The sequence below is a fragment of the Vidua chalybeata genome, chromosome 3 (assembly GCF_026979565.1).
Source record: "Vidua chalybeata isolate OUT-0048 chromosome 3, bVidCha1 merged haplotype, whole genome shotgun sequence".
NCBI lineage: Eukaryota > Metazoa > Chordata > Aves > Passeriformes > Viduidae > Vidua > Vidua chalybeata.
In genome coordinates, this window is record NC_071532.1 from 73014523 (window position 1) to 73039420 (window position 24898).

Consider the following 24898-nt stretch of genomic DNA (forward strand, 5'->3'; position numbering starts at 1 on the left):
ATTCAGTGGCACCGTTCACTTGCATGTCTGGGCTTTGTAACTATAAGTATAGGAAAATTTGAGATCTGTAATTTAGGAACATCGTGACATTTAATATAATATAAGCTAATTTCTGTGTAAATGTAGCATTTTGTAAAAAAAAAAAGTGCTGTGTTTTGAAGGCTTGAGGAATCATGAAGCTGTTGATGCAAGGAAGCAGTGAGTAAAGATTTCTTTTATACTCTACAAAAATTTGACTTGTCCAAAACAAATCTTTCATGGGTAGGTTCATGCAGAAAACCTCTAGCACTAAGAGTATGTAGGGATGTAGGGCAGATGCAGGGACGTTTATCCAAATGTGTAGAACTTGGAACAGGAACTCGGTGGTACAGATTGCCTGCTTTGCTTCAGGGAAAGCTGTTCAGGTATCAGTGGTGGTGGTGGTGCTCTAACATCAGTATTAATGACTGTTCTGGTGATTGGTTTAGTGGATAAGTAAGGAGAGGGAATATTGAATTCAATATACTGGTTGATTCCTGTGTCTCTCAGAGCTTCAGTAGTACAAAGGTCTAAGTGCATATACAGAAAAGATTAAAAAAGCTTAAGTAGACAAACTTGTTAAACTTTGGCAAACTTAACTAATTGATCTGTAGTAAGAATATACCTTTTACTATTCCCTAATGTAGGGCATTTTAGAGGTTTCCTATACCTAAATGCAGTAGCACAGTTGAAAATCTTTGGTCTTGGTGGCTCAGGTTTACTACCCTGTTTCTGGTACACAACAAGATGTCATTTTATTTCTGAACAGAATGGCTCACATGTTTGCAGTGTATGAGTATTTGACTATTTTACATTCATATGTTTTGTATGTGAAAACAAAAATCTGTTTTTATGAACCACATCATTAAAAGACAAACTGTAAGTCTAAGCCCTGGCAGCTGTCTGTATGGTGCACAACTACAGTCCTTCAGTGGATTCACATTTGGATTTTGATTAAATGACTGGTGTGCTGAAATCTTTAATGATTTTTTTAAAGTTTACTGGCAAACATCTATGCTTTAATTTTGTTCCTCATAGGACTTCTTGATTAATGACACAAATTTCCTATGAGAGACTTAATCTTTATGGATTCTCCAATGTTGAATAGAGGGATCAGTTTGCACTCCAGTCATCCCTTGTAGGATAGAACACTTTAATCAGATTTGGAAGACTTTTATTTTCTTACACTGTTTGAAATTGCTCAAAAACCTTTAGGGAATGTGCCAAGGGTAAATCATGACTGAAACCTTTCATGAGGGATATATGTTAAGGAAGAGAAACATTTATTTTGATGAAGTTTTTCTGGTATGTTGTGGTTGTAATAACTTACTTTGCAATAACAAAAATAAAGAAAATCTCAATACCTCAAATATTTAACACCATTGCCTAGAAGTGAGTGTGCATGTGTCCCATTTTCCTACAGCTACAATTCATAGTGTCCTGTAGTCTAACTGGTGTTGTGACATTTCTAAGACTTCATTCCTGACACATTCATACTCCTTGTTACACAATAGCTGACATTAGACCAAGCCTAATGTGTTTGTGATGTTCGAATGTGTGATTGGATTTTGTGCTTTTAGAGTTTAAACATGCCACATGCAGTGAAACATTTCAATAAACAATAAAGTAACCTCTGTTTGTCTTTTGTAGTAAGCAACAGATGCGGGTGAAAGATCCATCAAGAACGAACCCTGAGAAGCCAAAGAGAAGCAAAAGGCCTAACAGGCCACAGGATGAGGACTCTTCAGATGATATTTCAGGTGAGCACATAGGATGATGTTCCTCCTGAGTTTGAGGGCTAGTAACTTCTGTGTTGACTGATGAAAACCACAAGTCATTGGTACCATGAAACTTTTCTTGTTTGAATTTATAACAGAAATATCCCCAGTCAAGTGTTTATGACAGGAGCAGTTGTTATACTACATGACTTCCCTGAAAGGCTGGAGAGCTGGTTGATCTTTGATGACAACCTCTCCATGTGAGGTCAGACACACGTGGCAGGAGGCTGTGTGGCTGAACAGGGAGCTTCCAGCTGAGCTCACAGGGAAAAAGAAATGGCAGAGAGGGTGGAGGCAGGTTTGGGCTGCCTTTGCAGAGGTCTGGAGTGTGCAGGATTGGGGATGAGGTAAAGCAACTTCAGTTAGAATTGACTCTTGTGAGGGGTATAAAAGTAAGGTGAGCCTGTATGGGTACAGTGGCAGGAAAATGAAGACTTGGGTGAGTGCAAACCTGCTGTGTGAGGGGGCAGGGGTTCTAGGGACACAGGATGTGGGAAGAGGCTGAGGAACTCAATTCTTCCTTTGCTTCTGTCTTCACATGTAAGCTCTGCACTTGATGCTCCCTGGTTCCTGACCTTAATGGCAGACTCTGGGATATAAACATTGTCCAGAATAGAAGATTGAGAACTGGATGCACACAAGTTCATGGGGTCAGATGGAATGCCTCTGGAAGTGCTGAGAAAACTAATTGATGTCATTGTGAGGCTGTGCTCTGCCATCTCTTTATGACAACAAATTGAGGAGACCAGCTGATAAGCAGGAGGATAGGTCTGCCATTCAGAGTGACTTAGACTGGCTGGAGAAATGGCCAGGCAGAAACTTCTCCACGGCAAGTAGAGAGTCTAGCACTTGGGCATAACCACGTGTCATTACAGGGTGGGAATTAAGGCAGCTTGGCAGAAAAGGTCCTGAGAGTCCTAATGCACACACTGAATAAAAAACAAGCTGTGCTGTTTGTGCCTACTGTAGGCAGGATTGTATAAATGAGAGTGCAGGGCAAGTGGGTGATTCTTTTCATCTTTTCAGAGCACTTGTGGGACTTCTCCTGGAGAACTGTGCCCGGTTCTGGGCTCTCTCTTACCAGAAAGGCTGACCTGTCAGTGAGGCCAGTGGTTCACCCCTTCCACTTTTTTAAGGAGATTGAGAGCATGATGTGGGAAGAGGGGCTGAAGGGAATGTCTTTCTTTAGCCAAAGGAGTGAAAGTATAATTTCTTTCATTGACTGCCTGATGGTAGTTACAGAGAAGGCAGAACCAGATTCTTCTAGAAAGTCCATGATGAGAGGACTAAAGGCAACAGACCAAATTTAGAGCCTGAAAAATTTGACTAGGTGTGAGGAAATTTATTTTATATTCACTCTGAGGGTGGTCGACAGAAACCTGATTTTCTAGTGAGTTGGTGAAGCCAGAGTCTTTGAAGATACTCGACATTCAGTTGAACAAAGCCATGAGCAAACAGATCTAAATTAATATTTGGCAGTGCTTTAAGTGAGAGCTTGGACAAGATGGCCTTCAGAGGTCACTTCAAACTGAGCTTATTCTGTGATACAGTGGAATTTTTGCAAAAAAATATGACAGAGAAGAATGGTTGAGATTCACATTCAGAATGAGCAATTGTAGTAGGGATGCATGGATATTTGAAAATCTTTCTTTATGGGTTGAAAAGAGGTCAATGGCCTGTGTTGTTATATGCAAAAATAGATTTATCTATTATTTTATTGTCAAAAAACGGGGAAATTAGTTTTGTACAAAAGTAATCCTTGTACTTTTGTATGAACTAGTTTATGTGGTTTTAAGAAGTGGCATTTATTGACTTGAAAAGAATTTCCATTATGGAAAGACTGAAAGAGATTCCTTCATAAAATTCAGTATGTGGGGAGCAGCTGGCTGTTCTTTCCTACTTTAATTCTTTGCTGTTTTTTTTTTTTTTTCCTGGTGCTGAATTAATTGCAGATTATGGTCTTTCAGTGTACACGTGCTCTCTTTCATAGCTATTATTTTTGATGGATGAAAACGAGTGTGTGTTATTTTCTGTAGGGCTGACCTGCCAGCACGTGAGGCAGGCAGTGGACGTGCACCATGTGAAGAGAGTGGTGGCTCAGAGCGTGTGGTCAGTCTGTGCGGAATGCCTGAAGGAGAGGCGGGTGAGCGATGGTGAGCCCGGGGCACCTGCAGACATCTGGCTGTGTCTCAAATGTGGCTTTCAGGTAAGCTGGTGTGCTCAAGATTGCAGAGGTGGAGTTTCTAAAGGATATGGTGTGGATCCTTGTCTGTTTGGCATCTCATTACCTCCAGAGGAGCAGTGTGCACGTGCTTAGTTGTGAGAGTCACTGCTTCAGCTTCCTCGGGAAGTGGGGTGTGACTTTATGTTCCTGTTCGTTTTTGGCAGCGTTTAGGGTTAGCTTTATGTGTCACAGTGTGGTGTGGCATCACAATTAGTGATGGTCCTGCCTTTTTTCTGTTCTTATCTGCATTGTCTTGCCACTTACAGAAAATTGGCTCTGGGAACTGTGTGGCTGCAAAATGCATCCGATCAGCTGGCTCCTCTGGCAGAAGTTCCCATAAACAGGAATGAATGAAAAACCAAACATATATATTGCTGAATGAACTTGTGCTGTGGACACTCAATTGCTAGATTTGATTGAAACCAGGGAGAAAGGACTGTGCTGGACTGAGAATGCTGCTCCTGTGGCAACTAGCCATTAGATTGGATCAGTTAAAATGTCAAATCATGGCTTCGGAGTTTAAAATGGCAGGTGCTGACCCCAAGGGCTTTCACAGAGTTCTGCTCTGGGAATGAAGTAAAGAAAAAATTTTGCTTGATATAGCAAAAATCAGTTTATGGACAGTGTCAGGCTTGGTTCAGCCAGTAGTTGCCTGAACAAAGCATGTCATGATTTTCTTGGAATTTCAGTAGGTTTCACTATAGAAGCCAGCTTCTACCAGTATAATATGAACAGATTTGAAGTTGCAAAGAAACATGCTATTCACAGGCTTCAGAAGATAGTTAACTAGATCTGAGGAGGACTCATATGTCTTGCTTGAAAAACTTCCATTAAGGAGGGCTTTTAAAAGGAGTTAATTCTGTGTGCTTCTTCATGTTCATGCTGTGAACAGCTTCTAAAACTTGTGCCTATTCAGAGACCAGTCCTGAATCTAAGTCCCACTCTGCTCATACTTGAACCATTGCAAATACTTTCTCTCAAAATTGCTGTACATAAATGGTGTGTTCTGAGCAGCTTTTTAGTACAAGTACAAAGCACTTTATGTACTTTTTTTCACTTACTGTCTGGAATGCATTTGACATTCTTGAGCAGTGAGGGTTACCTATGCTGTCCTCTTCCTTGATAGTCTGTGGACCAAATATGCTATATAGTTGTTTCATTCATAATTATTAGAGCATTTTTGCTTTTTTGAATGGCATCATCTTTTGTCCGTTGATATTTATTCAGTACTTATCCGAAAGCTAGGAATTATTTCTATTAATAATTCTCTATATTTTTAAGTGATTTTTCCAAGTAGAAAAGATGAGAATGTTAAATCCTCTCAATCCTTACAAATGCTAAATAAGTTGGGCAGAATAGCTTCCTGTCTAGTTTTGAAAAGTGGTGTTTTTGTAGTTTATTTACTAATAATATAGTCTTTTAATAATATAGTCTTTTCCTTCTTCTCTTTCCCCCCCTTACTGGGTTGATGTGTCCATTTTTAGGGATGTAGTAAGAATTCGGAAGGCCAGCATTCTCTGAAACACTTCCAAACTGCACGCACAGAACCTCATTGCATCGTTATCAACCTCAGCACGTGGATCATATGGTAAGAATCAGTATGCAGGTGTGTGTGCCTCTATGTAAGGACTTCACATAACTTCAGACAGTGTCTTCTCGTGATAAAGAATGATTCTGACAGATAAAATTAATGCTTTCTATATAGGAAAGGTAGGCTTTCTGGAGGCAATATGTGTTTGTCCTTTGTATTCTCTGAAATTATTTAAGTCTGTAAGGACCACAGTGAATTGGGACTGATCTATAGAAGAGCATATATGAGATGAAGGAATTCAATTCCATTCCATTTTTTTAGTGTGAAAAATTGAAACTGAGAGCTGAAGTAATTTGTGTAATGTTGTTTGGGAGGTTTGCTAGAGCTGGGATGTGCATGCAGATAGCCCTGAATTCCAGTTTGTTTCTTCTTTTGTTCAGGTGTTACGAGTGTGATGAAGAGCTGTCAACCCATTGCAACAAGAAAGTTCTGGCTCAGATAGTTGACTTCCTTCAAAAACATGGTGCCAGGGCTGAACCAAGTAAGTTTTATCTGGAAATAATAATAAGCATTTCAGATATTGAGTCATGTTAAAAATACAGCTGAAAAATTGTGTACAATGTGACCATGATGTAATTCATAATTGCAAAGCTTCTTGGGGAAGTAATGCCTATCAAAACATAATGTCACTTTTTTGTCTACAGTATGATTACATTTTAAAAATACTTTGAACACTATAGGACAGTTTTTCTGAATTTTGTCTTTAACAAAGAAAGTTTACTGTAGAGGAGTTGTTACCTTAAATAAGATAAGGCCATATAAATTAATAAATTAATGTATAAAAATATATTGAAGTGTACATTATACATTCACTATAAATGAATTTAATTTTCTTGCTATGGATTTATAACAGCTTGAAATTTTCTGATTTAAACTTTAGCTAAACTGATAGCTAGATTTGTTTAAGTGGATTTTCTTGTACTCTGTTGTTGGATGTAATATCCTTTTTTACTGTTTCATTTTAATTGATAGAATGGTCATGTCTATTAAAATAAGATAGTATTAAATGATTTTCTTATATTAAGAGCCTTCTCAATATATGTGCTAGTGGATAGAACTTTGTATGTGTGGCCCTCAGCTGTCTGCTCTTGATAATGTTGATGTTATTCATCCCTGCTGTAACACACTTGGCAGCATTTCTGGCTTGTGATTTAGAGAGTGCATTGAATTCCACATTTGCTTCTCAAAACCCACCTTAAGTAACTTTTAAAACAATTGGTTGCATCCTTTAACAGAGATAATCAACCAGTTAGAAGTAAGAAAGGAGAACAGTTGCCTTACAGAATTACACTAAGTTTTCTTCTAGCAGAATATGCATAAATCTTACCGGTTTTGAGGGAAAAAATGAAGGGCTACTTAAAAATACACAAAGGGCTTCACTTGTATTCACAGCTATAGTTTCAAATTTTGTGCAATAAATGGGTGTTGCTGCTTTCTTGCAGATGAAAATGCTGTGGTGGTTTTTTTTTTCAGTTAATGTAATGAAAGCAATTTTATTCCATTATTGTACTGCTGGATAAGACTTTCTGAGTGATATAACTCTGTGCCTCATGGTTTAGATTCTTAATTTGTGAAACGTCAAAACATCTAAAGCTTTCAGATTAAGAAGCTTAGAAGTTTTCTGTGAAAAGTCTTAAATTAATCAACTTAAATTCCAAACTAACTCAGGAAAAGTAAACATATTTATAGCAGAGCAGGGTGGCATATATTTCTGCTGTATATGCATTTGTTTAATTTTGGTACTCTGTTTTGAAAATGCTTACATTTCATGTAAATGTTTGCTGATATAAGTGGAACCAAAATTGTATATTTTGCTGTAACTGGAACCAAAATTGTTTGGTTTTTTGTTTGTTTTTTTGTTCAGGGCTTAGACATAGCCTTGCAGGGTGCCTGCCTTGGCAGCAAGAGGTCTGAGAGTGCCAGGGTCGCTCCTGCAGGGCAGCCACATCTCCTGCTCCATTCTGGGAAAGGGTTGAGGCTCCAGTGCAGGCTTTGATTAATGCATTAAGTGTGTGTGTACTTCCAGTGATGTCTTAGAGGTGAAAGCCTGTGACCCTCTCCACTCTGTCAGTGTTGAGCAGTTTGGATTGCATTTCTGAAAGCTCTGAGAATGTTGGTCCAAAGATGATTTGTTGGGTTTTCCTGAGTGGTAAGGAAAAGACAGAAAAGCTCTTTGCCCAGGACTGTGTCTTTAGGCCAGGCTCTTTGCTGGAAGAGGCTGGAAAACAGCCGTGTATTCCTAAATGCCTGGTGTGCATGACAGGGAGCTCCCGACCAGAACTGGCACTCTTGGTTCATTCTGATAAACGACAGACGTGGTACTTCTACAGAAATCTATCTAAGGTTTTTTTCTTTTCTTTAAATTAGACTACCTTTAGGGATTCTGAAAAAATAAAATCTGAAATTGGAATGTAGTTCATGCTGTTGTCCAGAAGACAAAAGAACATGCTGTATTACTGTGAAAATTAACTCTACTTTTATTTTGGTTTAATTTTTTTTAGTGTAACATTTTATTTCACATTCCACTGATATTTTCAGTGTAGCTGTCATCTTTAAATTGTTAGTTGGTGTAGATTTTAAAAATTTATTTTGTGTATTCACTCCTTAAAAACATAAGCTAATTAAAAAAAAATGAAAAATAACTTGAAAAAAACCCAGTTAATTCATATTTCTCGCTTAAAAATCCATCTTGTGCTTTTTTCCCCATTGCTTTCTTAAAAAGCAGTCACAGTGAAGACAGTTCTCATAGCAGAATGTGGCACTGTAACAAGAATTCATCTTACGTCTGGATTTCTTTCTGTTGTAACAACTGGTTGGCATGGTGCATCATTAAAATTCAAAAAGCATTGTGTAGAAATTTCTGTAGAAATGCAGTATGAAATAGATTAAGTAGCAAATGAGGGCTGCCAGGATTTTTTTTTTTCTCAAAAGTTCTCAAAAGTGTAGGATTCATTTAAAGATAAAATGATCAGTTGAAACATGTGAGAGAGGGTTATATAGATTTCCTAATTAATGCATCTTGGAAAATAAACAAAAGCAAAATGCTTGTCATTTGGTACTAATGTGGTGGAATAGTGTGGCAGCAGGATCCCTGCTTTTCACTCAGCCTCTCATAAAGATTCAACTTCACTTCAGCTGTAAAAATGTGCAAATTACATTACTACTACATGACTGACTTTTGTAATTACATTAAGCGATTGAGATAAATCCCAGTGCTGGGTTCCCAAAAGAATGCTTGCAGCTGTGTGATTTTCACATCTGATCCTATGGTTTGTTGTACCCAGCAATGCCTGCTCTTTTCTTTTTTTTTTTTTTTTTTTTGCCCTTTTTTTTTTTTTAGAGGAGTCTCTTTGGTTAAGAGGTCATGTTGGGCACAAGCTGGAAGAAAAAAGCAAGATTGCTTTCTAGGGTGTACCACCCAGAAATTTGTTTTGTGGAGAAGGTTAGCAGGCCGTGATGATTGCCACAGAAAGGCAGGTGCAGTATTGTCCGTGTGGCACACTTGTGAGCTTCACATGGACATAATGCACATGTAGTACACAGGAACCATGCTGAGACATTGCAATCTGTGTGTCTGCTCATTTACTGGAGAAAACAAATTGTTTTGCAGTTTTAAAAGTGAATCTTACGTGTATTTTCCTTTACAGAAGCCAAATGATATCTTGGTGGAAATATAAGATCGCATAATTTTTATAGAGCAGTTAATTAAATTGGTTAGTGTGGCAATAGAATGGGAAAAAGAAGATATATTCTTGAATGTTGTAGTTAAATTTATTGTTGGGAGGGGCAAGCAGAGGAACAAGGTTTTGCTAGTAAGTTCAGCTGCCTGGATTTGCCAGTAAGTGAAAGTTAGAAAGTTGATTTTTATTTTGATGGCTGTAACTAATGTATAAAAATAGATATAATTTTACAGTACATGTGAGAGTTGCAGACTTGTATAGAAAAACAGGTAGTGTGATGAATAACTTTGCAGATTTCCATTCTGCTGTGCATATTAGCAATTAACAAAGGATCTTATTGAAAAAAAATGGTGTTCTTTCTTAAGTGACTTTTGCATATAGTTTGGAGTCATAGAAGACCATTCTATCTACTTAAAATTAACTAGCAAAATAAAACAGATAATGTTGATTTTCTGGGTCTGAAAATACACTTTGGCAAAAAGGCAAATTTTGGTTGTTGGCCAGAAATTTTCTTTCAAATTTGCTTACTTGCTAGTAAGCTCCTTGCAAAGGAATGAAAACTGAATCATTGACCAAAAAAAATTTTAGGCATTCTGTCATTTTTAACCGTGGATTTTTACCTTTCCTGACCACGTACTTAATTTGTTTGTGAGGTGTAACACAAGTCATCTGAGCATAGAGGATCAAAAGCAGTCCTTGAATAGGTTGCTCTTCCGCACTGTGCAGATGTTTTTTCTAGTTTATAACATTGTGGCAAGACTTAGAGAAATAAAATTACAGTTTATAACATTGTGGCAAGACTCAGAGAAATAAAATTACAGTTTATATTTGGTGGGGTTGTAACACTGCTAGAGAAATGGAGCTTTTAAAATGTAAAGCTAGTGACTATTTCAGAAGAAAACCAGTCTGTTTTTTTAAAGGTTGGATTCTCATTGTTGTACAATGTTGAAAAAAAAACCCTAAATCTTTTAGATAAAAAAGGAGTGCCAGACAATTTAGTAACATTTCATAATACAGCATGATGAGAACTTGGTAGAAGAAAGGCAGTCTGTTAACCTTGCTTTTACTGTGAAGTCCTTCAGCTGAAGTACCAGAGTTGTATTCAATAGAAAAGGCTTGACCTTGGAATAAAAGTGCGTATTCCTGGAACCCTTATTTTCAATTAAAAAAAAAAAGTTGCATTGAAAAGATGAGCAATAGTGCTTACTCCCCTGGCTGAAAAAAAAAAAAACTTGATGTCATTTATCTTCTTGCTGTCATACCATCTGCACCCCCAGACAGAGCTCAGTTTCAGCAAAGTCCGTGTGTACTGCAAATGTTTGAAATGCTGGCAGAACAAATTGATAGGGAGCCCACAGTAAGTTTCCCTTTGCAGGCGGATGTGTCGGCACCGCGTGTGTTTGTACACCTGGTGCAGTCCGTGGCTCTGCTTTGTGGAGTGAATCCTTGTCTGTGCTAATGTTTGCCTTAGGGATCTCAGTCACTGCCCATGAGGCTGGTGCTGAGCAGCTGTGGGACAAAGCAGTGTTCCCTGCCTGTGGAGAGCTTATGGGACAGGACCACAGGTGAGTGGAGCAGGCACAAGAAAAGCTGAAGAAAAGAGGAACAAGAAAAGAGTGCTTTGCAGGCAAGAGTTGCAGCAGAGGAGCAGCTTCTGCTCCCCTTCTTTCCAGGACTCTGGTGGGAAGGGGGCTTTCTAGCATGGGGGAGAGCAGGGTGGTGTTAGGAAGCTTTGCTGAGCGTGAGGCTGTGTCTATGTACAGAAGCAACTGTCTGAGAGTTGGAGGTGGATATCATGTTAGGACCAGAGGTGGGCACTAACCTGGTGCCTATGGAGAGGTGGTCAGTAGGGTGTGATGAGCTGGATGGAGAGCTGGGCAATAGGTTTTGGCAGAGTGCTCAAGTAGAGTGTCTGTGCAGCCAGATACACTTTGTCAAAGGAAGAGAAGGTTCTGGTGATCAAGGCACAGCTTAGGTGGGAGTTTTCCTTGTATGACCTCAGAAAGGTCACCTCTGCAGCAAAACAGCAGGAGGAGTCTGACAGAGGGGCATGGCCTGAATGTGAGTCCCAAGCACAGTGGGATACTCTATCCCTGCTGGGGATGGATTGGCCTGCCTAGGGCTGATGTCCACACTACCTAGGAAAGGCAGAGATCTTAAGGGTCACCATGTCAATTCTCTAGCAGATGAGTTAAGTAACGACAGAAATCTCTCTGAAATTAATTACTTTTGTGCTTTTCACCCATCCTACTCTCATTAATATGAACAAGGTTCTTTATAACAAATATTATTGCATGTGGACAAAGGACTACTTCTTTTAAACCAGACTAATTCTGTTAAACCAGGAGCTGAAGGTCCTTGTGGGCAGCTGCAGATGACAGCTGTTTTGATGGAATCCTTCAGCTGGGATCCTTGTGTATATACTGGCTTAAAAGTCACTTTTCATACCCAAAAGCATGCCTGTTAAATTACAGGATTGCAAGATTGAGTCAGCAAGGGTCCATGAAACAGTTGTTCAGTGCAAATTCACTTTAAAAAATTACATATTAGCTTTTTGATTAATAACATGCTTGTAGCCTTGGGTTAATCTTGCAGAAGGACCCTCCAGCCCCAATCTGTAGAAGTATTAGCTATCACAGTCATTACCAGCATGTTCTATTAAGACTGACCAACTCTTCACATGTCAAATAAACATTCAGCTTCAGGCCTGTCTGTCATTTATCACTGAGCTGGGGACATTGAGCAGAGCTAAATTAAAAACTGCTGTCCCTCCTCTGGCTCTGTATATGTACTTAAAAATATCTGTATGTTATAAGTAAGGCAGCAGGTAATGTTTGTAATGGCAAAGCAGCACATTCCTGTCAGGACTTTTTCACAGATACAAAAAACATAGTAAAATGTCATGTGGATCGTGTTTTTAAAATTATTAAGAAATCAAAAGGCAGTAGTTAAAACCTTCTGAATGAAAGGAGATTCCTAACTTTGATACCAATATCCAGGCATTTTTCCAATTTGCTACTACTTCTCCTTATGCCTTTATCTATATCCTTATCCCTATCTATATATATATATATCCTCCTCATTATCCAGCTTCGTGGCAATCGGATGTCTGGTTCTCATTTCTTGTGTTTTGTAATTGCGTATTCATCCAGCTCTTATCACAAAGCTGGATGCTTCAGCTTTGTTTTCCCTCCTTTAAATAATTTGTATGTAAGGTTCAGCAAATGGAACCTTGCTACTTGTGTGAAGCTGCCATTTAACCATGAAGTGAAATGCTTTTATCGAGTTTGCCCTGCAGATATGGTCCGCTGTGGCAGTGCTGTCCATATTTGGTGGCTGTGCAAGGAGAGCCAGGTGGTGCTGCAAAGCATAGCACAGTGAAGCGTGGACAGATCTAGGTTTGACATTTGTCATCCTGTACTGCTAAAGGGAAGAGAAAAATCTGCTTTTCCATATGCTTATGCTTTAATTTTTGCCTGCAGTTTTGTCCAGATGGCCCTGTGAACATTGTTTACTTTAAGATGCTGTCCCAGATGTTTTTGAATGCCGATGGATAAATGCAACAACTGTGGTATACTAATACACAAATTATTTCCACAATTTTGGCTCTTTTTTCCATATTTTTTTTTCTTCTTTTTAACCATCTCTTTCCCCCAGCACTACTCTGAATGCCTCCCTTCTCTGAGGGGAAAACATCTCCAGTTATATTATTAAACTGAGAGAGAGCAGTGCCTTTGTGTTGCAGATAACTTGGAGCTCCCATTCCCATGCTGTGGTTGTTCTGAAGCTCTGTGGGTGCATGAGCTGCAGACACTGTAGCATTTCCCTTCTAAGCATGCCAGTTAAAAGGTGTTGCTTCATGTAGCCCATAAAACAGTGACTGTTTAAGGGTGTGAGCAGGCTGCTAGTTGTTTATTATAGTCAAAACCACTTTGTCTGCTTTTTTCAAGGAGAATTTCGTCTTTTACTTTGCCCTTGTACTGTCTTAATTTTCCACCTGAGTGGAGAGTAATTTAAAGCTGTGTAAGTGCTGTTAACAAGAACATTTAAAAATGTTTTTAAACAGCAAAACACCTCTAACTCTGTTTTGAAAAACTCTGATACAATTTGGAAGATTAGTTGTGCCTTGATGGCACTGTAGGGTGCAGGCAGACTGCGTCAGAAGCTTGTTGCCAGATACAATAGATATTTTAATGACTTCTTTTTTTATTTAATTATTTTTTTTTTCATTTTCTAAGCAAGACGGTATTTAGGAGTGTACATAAAAGAACCTTTTGGCATGAGAATTTCATTAACGTAAATAGGTCTGTTAGTTATTTCTCAAGAACACTTTAATGAGACTTCAATGTGAAACTCATTAGAACAAATACATGAATTCATATGTCAAGACAGAGATTGTAGCATCACAGTTCTTGGCATCTATTAAGTCCATAACTCGTTTACATTGACGTGCATTGTTAATCAATATTTAAGACACTGCAGATGTCAGTAATGTTCACATTTAGTCCTGCGACCATGACAGTATGAAAGTTGCTAGTAGAATTCAAGGCTAAATATTGTTATCTCAAGTCTTTCCATTACCTCTAGGCTACAAGTTAATGACTGTCTAACTTTTCTGCCCCTCATCTATTTAAATAATAAGGGAAACAAGGAATTATGTGGATGTTATAGCATAGTTTTATCAATTTTTTGTTACTTGAAATTAAAACACTAGCATTGTATGTATGTGGATTGCATTAGTAATTCCTCAGGCTGTGACAAAGGGAGGTGAGTTGAGGAGCAAATGTAGGGATAATGAGTCCAGTTGGGCTGTTGACAAGGAATGTTGACAATGGAAGTTGGAACACTAGAGTTGATAAAGACTTGCAGTGTTCAGTGGTAACTTTGGGCTACCTCCTTTCAAATGCACCAAAAAGCAGCCTTTGGGTGGTGTTGCTGATGTGTATAATGAACATGTATCTTAGCTACCTATTGTTAATAAAGAACTCATTTTACTTTATTTATTGCTTGTGTAATTGTGGAAGTTACAGTCTTATAGGACAGTCTGATTATTATGGAAGGTTTTGTTGGATATATGTAGTTGTCGAGGGCATTTTTTTACCCCCCAGGGCTTTATCTGTTGATGTCTAGTTTTTTTGGTTTTTTGGTGTTTTTAAGATTGCATACAGTAACTTAGAATTGTATCAAGGTATCTTTCACATATGTTAAAATTAATAAACATAATAATGGAAGGACTTAATTGATTAAGCTATGCAGTTATGTGGTCATATTAATTTATAATTTAATTATAGGTTCATCAAAAATAATACGTCTTCGTGAAGAAAACAGTGAAACAAGTGAAATACTGAAAGGAAAAACATCTGGTAATGGTGCATCAGTTCCAGTTAAAGGAATAAATAATTTAGGAAATACCTGTTTTTTTAATGCTGTAATGCAGGTAAGATGGAAAGATCATGCTACTTCCTCTTTACAGATTTCAGAAATACTAAGTCTGTATAATCTATGGGCTTCTGAAAAGGTTTTGAGTATTATAAATATTCATTCTGCTTTCTGAGATTCCTTTTCAAATTCTTTTTACTCTTTGCTATTCAAGGAGTGTTTCCTGTTATAATAAAAAAAGAATTCCTGGATCACTGGCATTTTGCACAGTAATGAAACAAGTGAAAATGCCAAGTGTTTTACACACTGTGTACGTGTGTGGGTTGTACTGTAGCATATGGTTTTATTTGAAGTTCAGCATTATTAGTCATGACTAATGCAGGGTATCTACCATACTGGTGATGTGAATAGTGGCACTGTGTGCATAATGTAAATGTCTGCACTATTCATTGGGATGATTTTCAACCCCTACAATGGATGCAGTTATAAAATTACTTTTATCGATTATGTGTTTTTTTCTGATTACAATAAGAGGAATGAGCTATACTAATACACATCTATTGATGTTTAGTGTACAAGCAATCCAGCATCCTCAAAAAAAGCATTAGCCTTAGTGGGTTTTATATTGCACCATCCTGTTGCTTGTCAGCTAAGCAGAGACATCTCTATGTCTGCAGAAAAGTGAAAGAAAACTGCTACAAAGGTTTTCTGCACTGACACACCTCACCTTGTGTTTATGATGTTGATTGCAAAACTCATTGAACAGTTAGTAAAACTGCAAATTGTTAACTGTCCATACTTAGCACATTGTAGAAGCCTAAGTGATCTGCTGTCACAGTTGACCAAAAATAAAGAAACAAAGATGAGATATGTTGAGTTGGTTTCTTTCCTAAATTCAGAAGGGTAATACTTTTCATTGTACCAAAGCCTTTGTGCTTCATGGGGTATGGTGAGAAGGACTGCAGAGTTTAAAAGAGGCAAATGGTTTCTGATAATAATGTCCTCATCCCAAAAAAAAAAAAAAAAAAAAAAAAACAACAAAAAAAAAAACCCAAAAGAATCTTGTTGCTCAACATAAATAAAAAAGTTATTACTAGTGAACTATTTTGAAATTACAGAAAAAGAAATAAATACAATTTTAGAAACAGTCAAATCAGTGATTTTTTTATTGCTGTTTCTAGTGGTTGGATCTAAACCTCAGTTACATGTTATGAAGGTATATCAGGTTTGGTGTACCCCTGAATCTAGAATATATAACTAAAGCAACTCTGTAATTGAACGCTCTGCATGTTTCTCATGGTGTTTTGGTTTTTTTTTTCTTTAAGAACTTGGCACAGACTCACGTTCTAAATGAACTGATGTATGAGATAAAGGAGAAAGGAACAAAGTTAAAAATCTGTCATACTTCAGATTCTCAATTGGTAAGTATGCACTGAGAAATACAAATTTGGGAAAATGTGGGAAAGAAGCTGGAGCAAATCACATCTTCGTTAAAGGCACACTGTTACTCTCCCATTTCTTTCACATTTTAATTATTCAGTGCATTTACATTACCTGTGAACTTATTTCTTTTACAGAAGTCATTACTCAGCCCTGGAGAAGGAGGAAGAATTACTTGCTTTCACTTTTTGTGATGTTGAAGTATCAAATAATGCCTTCCCTTAAGAAAGAGCATCTGGCTTGTTTTTACTTTGCGTTTAATTTCTTTAGTATGAATGTATGATACAGGAAATAGTGTTTGGCTCTAGAAAGTGTGTGTGAAATATTTTATTCTAGTCCATCCCTGCCCTTCATTGATAAAGCCTGTAAAGTTTATTACATGCTTCACAGGCCAGGGGATTAAAACGAGAGAAGCAAAATTTCAGTGAGGAACAAATTTGTCCTCAAGCTCATTGCAGGCATATGGGAAAGTCTCTCCTGTCGCTATTATCCAAAGAATATCCTGCTGTTCCAGTCATGTCTTAGAGACTTGGGGTTTCATTATACGTTATTGGCAATAAAGATAATACCCCTTTTCCTCTGCTAGCTGAAGCAAATAGTTTACAGAGGAGTTTTTCTTAATTTTTTCTTTTTTCTCCTGCTGTTTGCTGTGAACTTTCTGGTGGCAGTGAGGGTAGAGGAGTGGTATTCTGTTTCAGATACCTCTGAAAAGATGATGATTTCACTGTGTTGCTGTAGGTGGTGTTCATAGCTTCTCCAGGCAAGAACAGTGTGAAATTCAGTGCATTGCTGTCTTTATTTCCTCCAGTGGCAGTTCAGAGCAGCAACATGTTTCACCAAGTTATCCTGAGCCACAGCAGAGGTCTGGAGCTTGTTTTTGCCCGAAGGCTTAGCAAGCCAGTGGGGTGTTGGCTTATGCTTGATGTGTAACTTGCACAGCCATAAGGTTGAAAGATTTATTTTTCATTTCATGACAATGCTTACAATGAAAATAAGGTCTTTGGAGCAAAGACTGTGTTTTCTGGTCTTTGTATGCCAGTGCAGAATTTGACATTGAATAAGAGGGCTGCAGTAGTCTAATTAATAGCAATGTAGAAACCTACAGCTTCTTCCTTGGTAAGGGGCCTTTTCCCACCTTGTGCTAGTGCATATAAAGCAAATACTTTATATTTGTGTGTATCCATATTGCTTACACTTTGTGTGGATTTGCTTTCTTGCCCTCTCCAAGTGTTGATCTGGCACTTGTAATCTGTTTCTCTGAGAGTCAGGCCAGCTAGAAGGGAGCACTGGGGGCACATAGGAACCTTGGAGCATGTTAGGGAGAGCTGGTGGTCTGTGGTTGTGACACGTGGTGTATAAGCAGTGCAGGACTTTAAAATTCTGCTTTAAAATGGGCTTGATTGGCTGCTGACTGGATCCTTCCAGATCCAGAACCTGCTGGCTGGGCTGAACATCATACCAAGAGGGGCTCTGCAGGATGCACCCTGTGCCTGTCTCTCAGTGCCACAGGGGACATGTGGGATCTGCCATCAGCCCTTGCTGTGAAGCACTGCTGGTACCCTCACAGCACCTGGTTTGTGGAGGAACAGGTTGTGTTTCTGTGGCTGCCAGATGTGTGGAAATTTCAGTGTGTGGCTCACAGATCAGAGAAGCTGGATGCCCCATTCCTAAGGCTGGGTAGCAGAGAGCCACTGAGCACAATCTTAGGCTGGCCCACAGAGGTGATCACCTGGGTTGTCTGTCCAGATGAATTTCAGTGCATGTGAGGGTAGGAGGTAATACAAAGGTTGCCTGTTTTTGTGAGAACCAGACTGGCTCATTGACATGCCTGTTTTCAAAGCTGTTGGTTACAACCAAGAATTGTTTGGTTTTGCAACTATTACTCCTTAAATAATAAGCCTGCTCTTAAATTATTTCAATCAAATGGATGATATCAATATTTAAAAAACAAAAACCCTGAAACACTCTTAAGACTGAAAGTTACATTGCTTGTTATCATGTATCTAGTAACTTGAAAGAAGTCTTGTGTCATTACTTTTGAAATCTGATGTGTAATTTACGTTTGTTTTTGAAGGATCCTTTGGTGGTAAACCTGTCCAGCCCGGGACCTTTGACTTCAGCAATGTTCTTGTTCCTTCACAGCATGAGGGAGGCTGGAAAAGGTCCTCTGTCTCCTAAAGTGCTGTTCAGCCAGCTTTGTCAAAAGTATGTATTGTGTCCTCAAGCTCATCTTTCACTTATTTTTTTAATTTTAGTTTCCAGTGATGCGTTTCTAAGTGTGCAGTGTCTGTTGTCCTTTCTAAAGAAACTGTTAGATTTTTGCCAGGCAGTCCAGAAAACAGCTCCTTCATGTTTTAAAGTTGAAGGACTCCTTGTTGCATGCCAGGGTTGTTCCTGCTCTCTGTGTAATGTGTGGTCCAGTTCATAACCATGGACATTCAACAGGCTTTGAATTGAGTGTGTGGGGGAAGAAGAGGGCATGGTAAAACTGAAGAAAATAGGACTACCTTCTAGGTTTTGTTTTTTGTTAACATAAAGCTGTGCACTACAAAGTGTACATAGGTATTTTGTAAAAAAGAGTAAAATTTTAAATGGGGAACTTCTGCTATGATGTCTAACCTTGGCATCAATTCAAAATTAAAAGGGGTCTAACAAGTAAGGACTTGAAGCAGTACTGAAATGGCATATGGCTGCAGATTGCAAAGAGCTTACAAGCCCTAAAGAAACTCCTGTTTCTTGGTATGGAAAATGTTTACAGTGGTGCTTTGTAGGTACTTTAAATTATGATGCAAGCAATCTTGCATTTAAAAACACCTGTAGAAGACCTACTAAAAAGTTGATACAAATATTGAAACATTGAATTACTAGTAACAGAATCTGTAGAAGCAGAGTAACTGGAGGATGGTGTATCTGAATCTCATATTTAAAAAAGAATAATGTTGCATGATAGTTTATTTGCTACAGCAGGAGAGTTAGGAGGAAAGTTGCAGCTTCCTACCACGGAGTTCCAGGACAATCTTACTGAGCAGGAATGGATTTAAAATATGGTAGAAAGAAACAAAAGCTTTTCGAATAGAGCAGGGACAATTTAATTCTGTAAAGAAACAAGTCATTGCCTTTTCTTTATCCTCAAAATTCAGCTTCAGAAATTTAATATTATATTTTTTCTATTGTACTTGTCTTCCTTTTGATTCTTTTGAGCTGTAAAAGGAAATGTGTGTAAAGTTACCTTACAGCATTTTTGAGTCAAACAGCAGTGTTCTTTGTTTAGCATTATCTACCTGGAAGAAAAATATACAGGGAAGAAAACGATATTGTTTTCTCACTCCTCCTTGTGTTTCAAGGCTCTCTCAAAAAATGTGAGTGTAAGAATTAAATTTGGCTGAGAAATGGAAGGAAAATTATTAAATAATACTAGTATTTTTTCCCAGTTAATATTAAGGATTGAAGGGGAAAAATGATGTAAAACATATTTTGAAGCCCACCTTAGCAAATTGATTGTGAAATAATCACAATGTACTTCAGATGGCATGGTATTTCTAGAAGTGACAGGTATTTTGTGTCTGCTCTGTGTGTCTGTAGTCATTGAGCGATGTCACTATTAAATCTCAGCTATCTAGTTGTTCAGTTGTTGTTTTTTAATCATTCAGGTGTGCATGCACTTTAACTAGCAGCTAAAATTGAAGCATTTTAATGTGGTCAGCAGACTTTTGCTGTTTAGACATATATCTGCCAGCTCCTGCCATCACTTGCCTTCATCCCTACTTCTTACTTTCGTTATCTTTGCAGAACACCACTTAGATACAAATCCTTTACTAGCTCTACTATCAACAACAAAAGTGTCAGCCACATCCTGTTAGTGGGAAGTTAGATGTTCAAGGGCAGTGAGGGGCTGGACAGATATGACAGAAGGTTTTGGTCTTTGGATTGTTTTCTCATTGTTGGTGACACAAACAAGAAAGGGAGGGTTTCAGAAAATTCAGCAGTGTGCAGTGGTAATAGTAGGAGAATGGGAAATCTTTATCTTTGCAAACTGAATACATTTACTACTTATTAGCTTTAACAGTATGAATGCAGTGTTCTGTCATGCCATTTTTACAAAGCCTTTTTCTTTCTTTTGTTTTCAAGCTGGCTTTCTATTTTTCATCGAAGTTCAAATGCAAGAGAGAGCAAGGCAAGAATGCAGGAGTTTCAGCTAGGAAGAAGTCTGTGTTACTGCAGCATTCTCTGTAAAACTGCTTCTTGAGGGCTGCCAAGAGGTTGTGTTAATGAAGTAATCCTAGAGGCAGGCACTGCCTGTGGTCTTCGTATTGCATTAGCACAAACTCCTTTTATTCAGCAAGCAAAGCTCAAACAACAAGTTTCCTAAAGAGATGACAGGATGAATGTGTAAAAGGAAGAACTACACTGACACAGCTACCAGGGAGAAGGACATGGGGAAGGGCAATGCTATTCTGATAGTAATGTTTTGGGTTTATATATTACATAAAAGTTTGCTGACTCCAGTTGCAACCTCTTTTTCTTTTTTTTTTTTTTTTTAAATTCATTCTTTCCCCATCACAGACTGTCTCAGTGCAAGTATACAGTATATCACCATACCTTTATTCAGTAAAGAATTTATGAAGGAGATTGTACAGATAATATAGGATAGAAAAGGGTGCAGACACTGCCTTGTTCAACTGCAGCTCTGGCTTGTCCCTGAGTGGGATCCCAAACCTGCAAGTGGATACATGTTCACTGCTCAAAAGCAGTAAGAGAACTGGAACACAGTCATTTTCAACTGCAAACTGCTTCTTTAAGAGTCTGAGGAAATCATGGTATGAAGTTCATAATCTTGTGTATGAAAGCTGCTCTTTTTTTTAATTAAATAACAAAAGAAAAAAGTGATACCAAGTGTTAATTTTATCAAGTGGTGGAGTAGCCAGGTTGAAGAAGGGGAGAAGAAGAAAAGAAGTGGATGAGTCTTTCTCCAGCAAATGTTTAGCGTCTGGTACTAATTCATCCACTGTTAATTTTGTTAGTGTTGCAGCTGTCAGATGTTTTGTGAGGACAGATTGTGAGCATAGCTACAGGGCCCTTCTGTTGGTTTTCCACTATGCTGAATATCAGGACTGCAGACTTCTGACTTATCTGGAGAGTTAGTGACTAATGCAACACTGATGTATTAAGAGGACATACATTTTATTTCCTTTATTTGTTATGATTGAGTAATTTTATTGGTGGAAGAAAGCTTAGTTTTGTGTAGCAAGTAAATGTTGCAGCATGTAAGTGATAAGTCTAGAAAGGAGTTACAGAATTTAGCTGCTTCAAACCTCCATTAAATAATTATTAATAGTGATATATTATTGCTACATTACCATGCAGGAAAAAATACTTCCCTAACAAAGATTCTATTGGTGTTCACAAAATCTACATAGGTCTTTATTCTTCAAAGACCATTATTCATCCTTCCTTCTCATGTGCAGAAGGTAGAACTGAAGGCAGAGGTGGGACTGCCAGAATGGAGGTCATGTGTGGTTAGGACTGTTGATATTAACAGAACGATAGTTTTGGAGGGGAAACTTAAACAGTTCCACATTTGTCACTTCTGAGATGAAATGCTAAGGAAAACTAAGGTAATGTTATACAAGATATAAGCGATAAAAGAAACAGGATTTTTCTCATTAAGGAGTCTTTTTGAGCCTTTTCTTTTTAAATAATACTGCGGTATCTAAGAAGATATTGAAAAATAATCTTCTTAGAAAAGATTTTTTTGCTTGTTTATTTTTCTCATTTGACTTTTACCATGTAAGTATAATAGCAGCAGAACACACAGTTTGTTTGCTTGACCAGTAGTTAGGGATTATTTTGTGTCCTTGTCATGCCTCCATGTGCCTTGCTGGTGGTGCTATGTCATATTGAGGAGCTCTGACAGAAGAGATTACAGCTTCTCTGGGCAGCGGCAGTTGAGAGATTGCATGTCTTTTTTTTTCAGCAAACTTTGTCAGAGTTTTCATAATTTTAGGAATAAGTTTATGAGTGCAAAGTAAACAAATTGCATGTAAAAGTGTGTGCTGGCAGCAATCTGTACGTGTTCCTGAGCTTTATGTTCTGCTCAGAAGGTAGACCTGTGTAGCATTTTGGAGAACACAGGTATTTTCAGTGTGTGGTATTGGTGAGCTGTGTAAGCAGAGTTTATAGACAAAATGAAGAAGAAAGCCAGTAATTTTATTAGGTTCATTGGCAGTGTATTCTCCATTTCAGTTAACCAGAATTTAGGGAGGGGTAACAAAAATAGGAAGCCTTTAGGTCGACAGAGACTTGAATATTGGGAGTTCAGGCAGGAGAGAACATGAAAAGAAGACATGACAGTAAGAGAAAACAATGAATGATAAATTAGCTGTGCTTCTTTAATTGCCCTCATAAGAGTTCAAGGAGTTGTCTGTGAAACTGAAAAGCAAGATTTAGAGCCAGGGAAAAAAAAAAAGGAGGTTTTTTAGTATTTTATAGGGTTAACCTATGGAACTTGCTGTCAGAGCAGAGTGCTGCTGGAAATCTTAGCAGGACTTAAAGGAAGAAAGACTAGATCTGGCACACTGCAAGAAAGTAGAGGTATCTCATTTTCCCTTTTGGGGGAAGGTGAGACAAAAAAGGTGAAATAAATCGGCCAGTACATCCAAAGGAGAGCTAAGTGCTGTCTATCCATGCCCTTGAGATAGTACAGTTGTGCCTGGTGTTATCTGTTACTTGCATGTGGAGGCAAGCCCATGTTTGGCTGGGCTCCTCCTAAGCACCTCCTACCAGGCAGAACTCTGTAGTGTAATGTACTGCATTAAAGGATTCCTGTGCGTGTTGCCTTATGGAAAAAATCAAATAGTATCTTCTGTTTTCTGTTTCCAAGTGCTTATTGTTGTTTCTAAAATTTTCCAAGGTATTAGGCTATCTTCTGCGCAAAGATTGTAATTCTTGAAAGGATGACTTTGGAGAAGATTTTTATTAAAGACAGTAAAAGTCTGTCAGCTCTGTGCAGTATGATTGAATGACTTTAATTGTATCCAAGTTCTGCTTTTAAAGCATGGCTTAATTTCCCTCAAATGAATATATTATAGGAATTAAAACTATTATTTTTTAAAATGCTATGTTACCACGTAGTTCTTGTTATTACAGCATTCTAGGAAGCAGATCATCATGAAGAGTATTTTTTTAACTGACAGTCAGGCAATTATAACTGGTCTCCAGATGAGCAACGAGAGGCTAGTAGATGTCACAGTTGTCCTTCACCACTTATGGCCATTAGCAGGAGTTCAACCTGTTCTGTCATTATCCTGCTGACACTGTACAACAGGTTGTATCGCATTGGCACTGGCTTCCATATGTCAGCACATCTGTGAGCGGTCAACTCAACCAACCATCTCCAAGTCCCCCACTTTTGCCAAGGATATTGCTTGAAGCATATTTTCAAGGAGACGAGAGCACACATCTTTTAGTTGTCAGATTTCTGTGTATCAGCATGGATTAATTATTTTTTCTTCTCTCATACTGGTTTATAAGTGTAGGCATTATGAGGCGTAAAATTCCCTCCTTTCTTTTTGTTATTTTTCGGTTTCCTCTTGTGGTTCCCCTCTCCAAAACAAATGCACTAATTTCAAATATTTTTCCACAAAACATGAGATATTTAGAATTATGTGCAACTTTACATAGCATGCTTTCTACATGAATGACAGATTAAATATATTTTAAGCAGTGTTAACAATGATATAAATTGTCAGTGCAAGTAAATGACTCAGCCTTACAGGGAATCTTTACAAGTCACTTTCCCTGCCAATTCACCTTTAAAGTGGTAGCTGTTAAATTTCCATCATCCTTGTTTCCATTAAAATCAGGCATATAAATTTAGTACAGGCCCTGAGAAGCCTAAATAATCTTGTGCTTGTAAATGCACTGTGTTCTAATAAAATGAAAAAAACCCAAAACAAACCAAAATGAAAAACTTCCATGGCTGAGTTAATATCCTCTTCTTTAATTTAAGCTAATAAAACTGTGTGGAACGTGCAGGTAAATTATTTTACTTTGAAATACAAATTAGAAAATTAATTTGCACCTGAAATGAATTTTGTATATTCATCAGTGGGAGGTTACACTGCAGTAACAAAAAGTATGTGTGGGGCTTTTTCCTGATTTGCATTGAAGATTTTGTTCTTTGAGGTGTCTCTGCAATGAAAAAAAACCCCTCCTGTAACAGTGGTGGAATTTTTGCTTGCTCTTTTGTCAAGTAATTATTAATTTTTCTTCCCTTTTATTATAGTGTCTCTTGAAGAGGTCCTGCTTTTGTTGCCAAAAAATAATAAAATCCATATTAGTACCAGGATCCAGAAGATGTATATGTGGAGGGTTTTCTTGCTATAGTGGAGCTATTAATGTGCCTGTATTGTAGGAGATGGGCTTAATATTCTCATTGATTCTCACTGCCTCAGGAAAACAAGAAATTTCTCATAAATTAATGATAATACTGTGGTTATCTATCCAGATTTCTCAGAATTAAACTGATTTTGGCATCTGGGTTTTTTCAGATTCCTGGACATTTAGTGAGAGAAAACTGTTTTGGCAAATTGAAAAGTGAAACTGTGCTTGCATGCGAACATGCATGCAGCTACATATGTTATTTATTTTTTTAATGCATATTGAGTATTTTATTGGAACCAAAATAAAGGTTCAGTGCTTTTCAGAAAGTATTTGCAATTTATAATCAAATTTATTAGAAATAAACCATATGATTTTAATAGAAGAAAAGGTGGCATTTTAGGAATAT

General features: G+C 37.9%; 1 protein-coding gene across 4 annotated transcripts in view; it reads left to right on the forward strand.

Annotated features, from left to right (window-relative positions):
- Positions 1–24898, forward strand: part of USP45 (ubiquitin specific peptidase 45) — a 50916-nt gene that overhangs the window by 8665 nt on the left and 17353 nt on the right. For 3 of the 4 annotated variants that reach the window (XM_053936824.1, XM_053936823.1, XM_053936822.1), the window contains exons 2-8: positions 1669–1778; positions 3833–4002; positions 5505–5608; positions 5992–6092; positions 14583–14728; positions 15996–16091; positions 18185–18315. In XM_053936824.1, the coding sequence (XP_053792799.1) occupies positions 1679–1778; positions 3833–4002; positions 5505–5608; positions 5992–6092; positions 14583–14728; positions 15996–16091; positions 18185–18315 (848 nt within the window). In that variant the 5' untranslated portion in view covers positions 1669–1678. Of the gene's footprint in view, positions 1–1668; positions 1779–3832; positions 4003–5504; positions 5609–5991; positions 6093–14582; positions 14729–15995; positions 16092–18184; positions 18316–20238; positions 20616–24898 lie in introns of those variants that run through there. The other variant, XM_053936826.1, reaches the window with a different exon arrangement.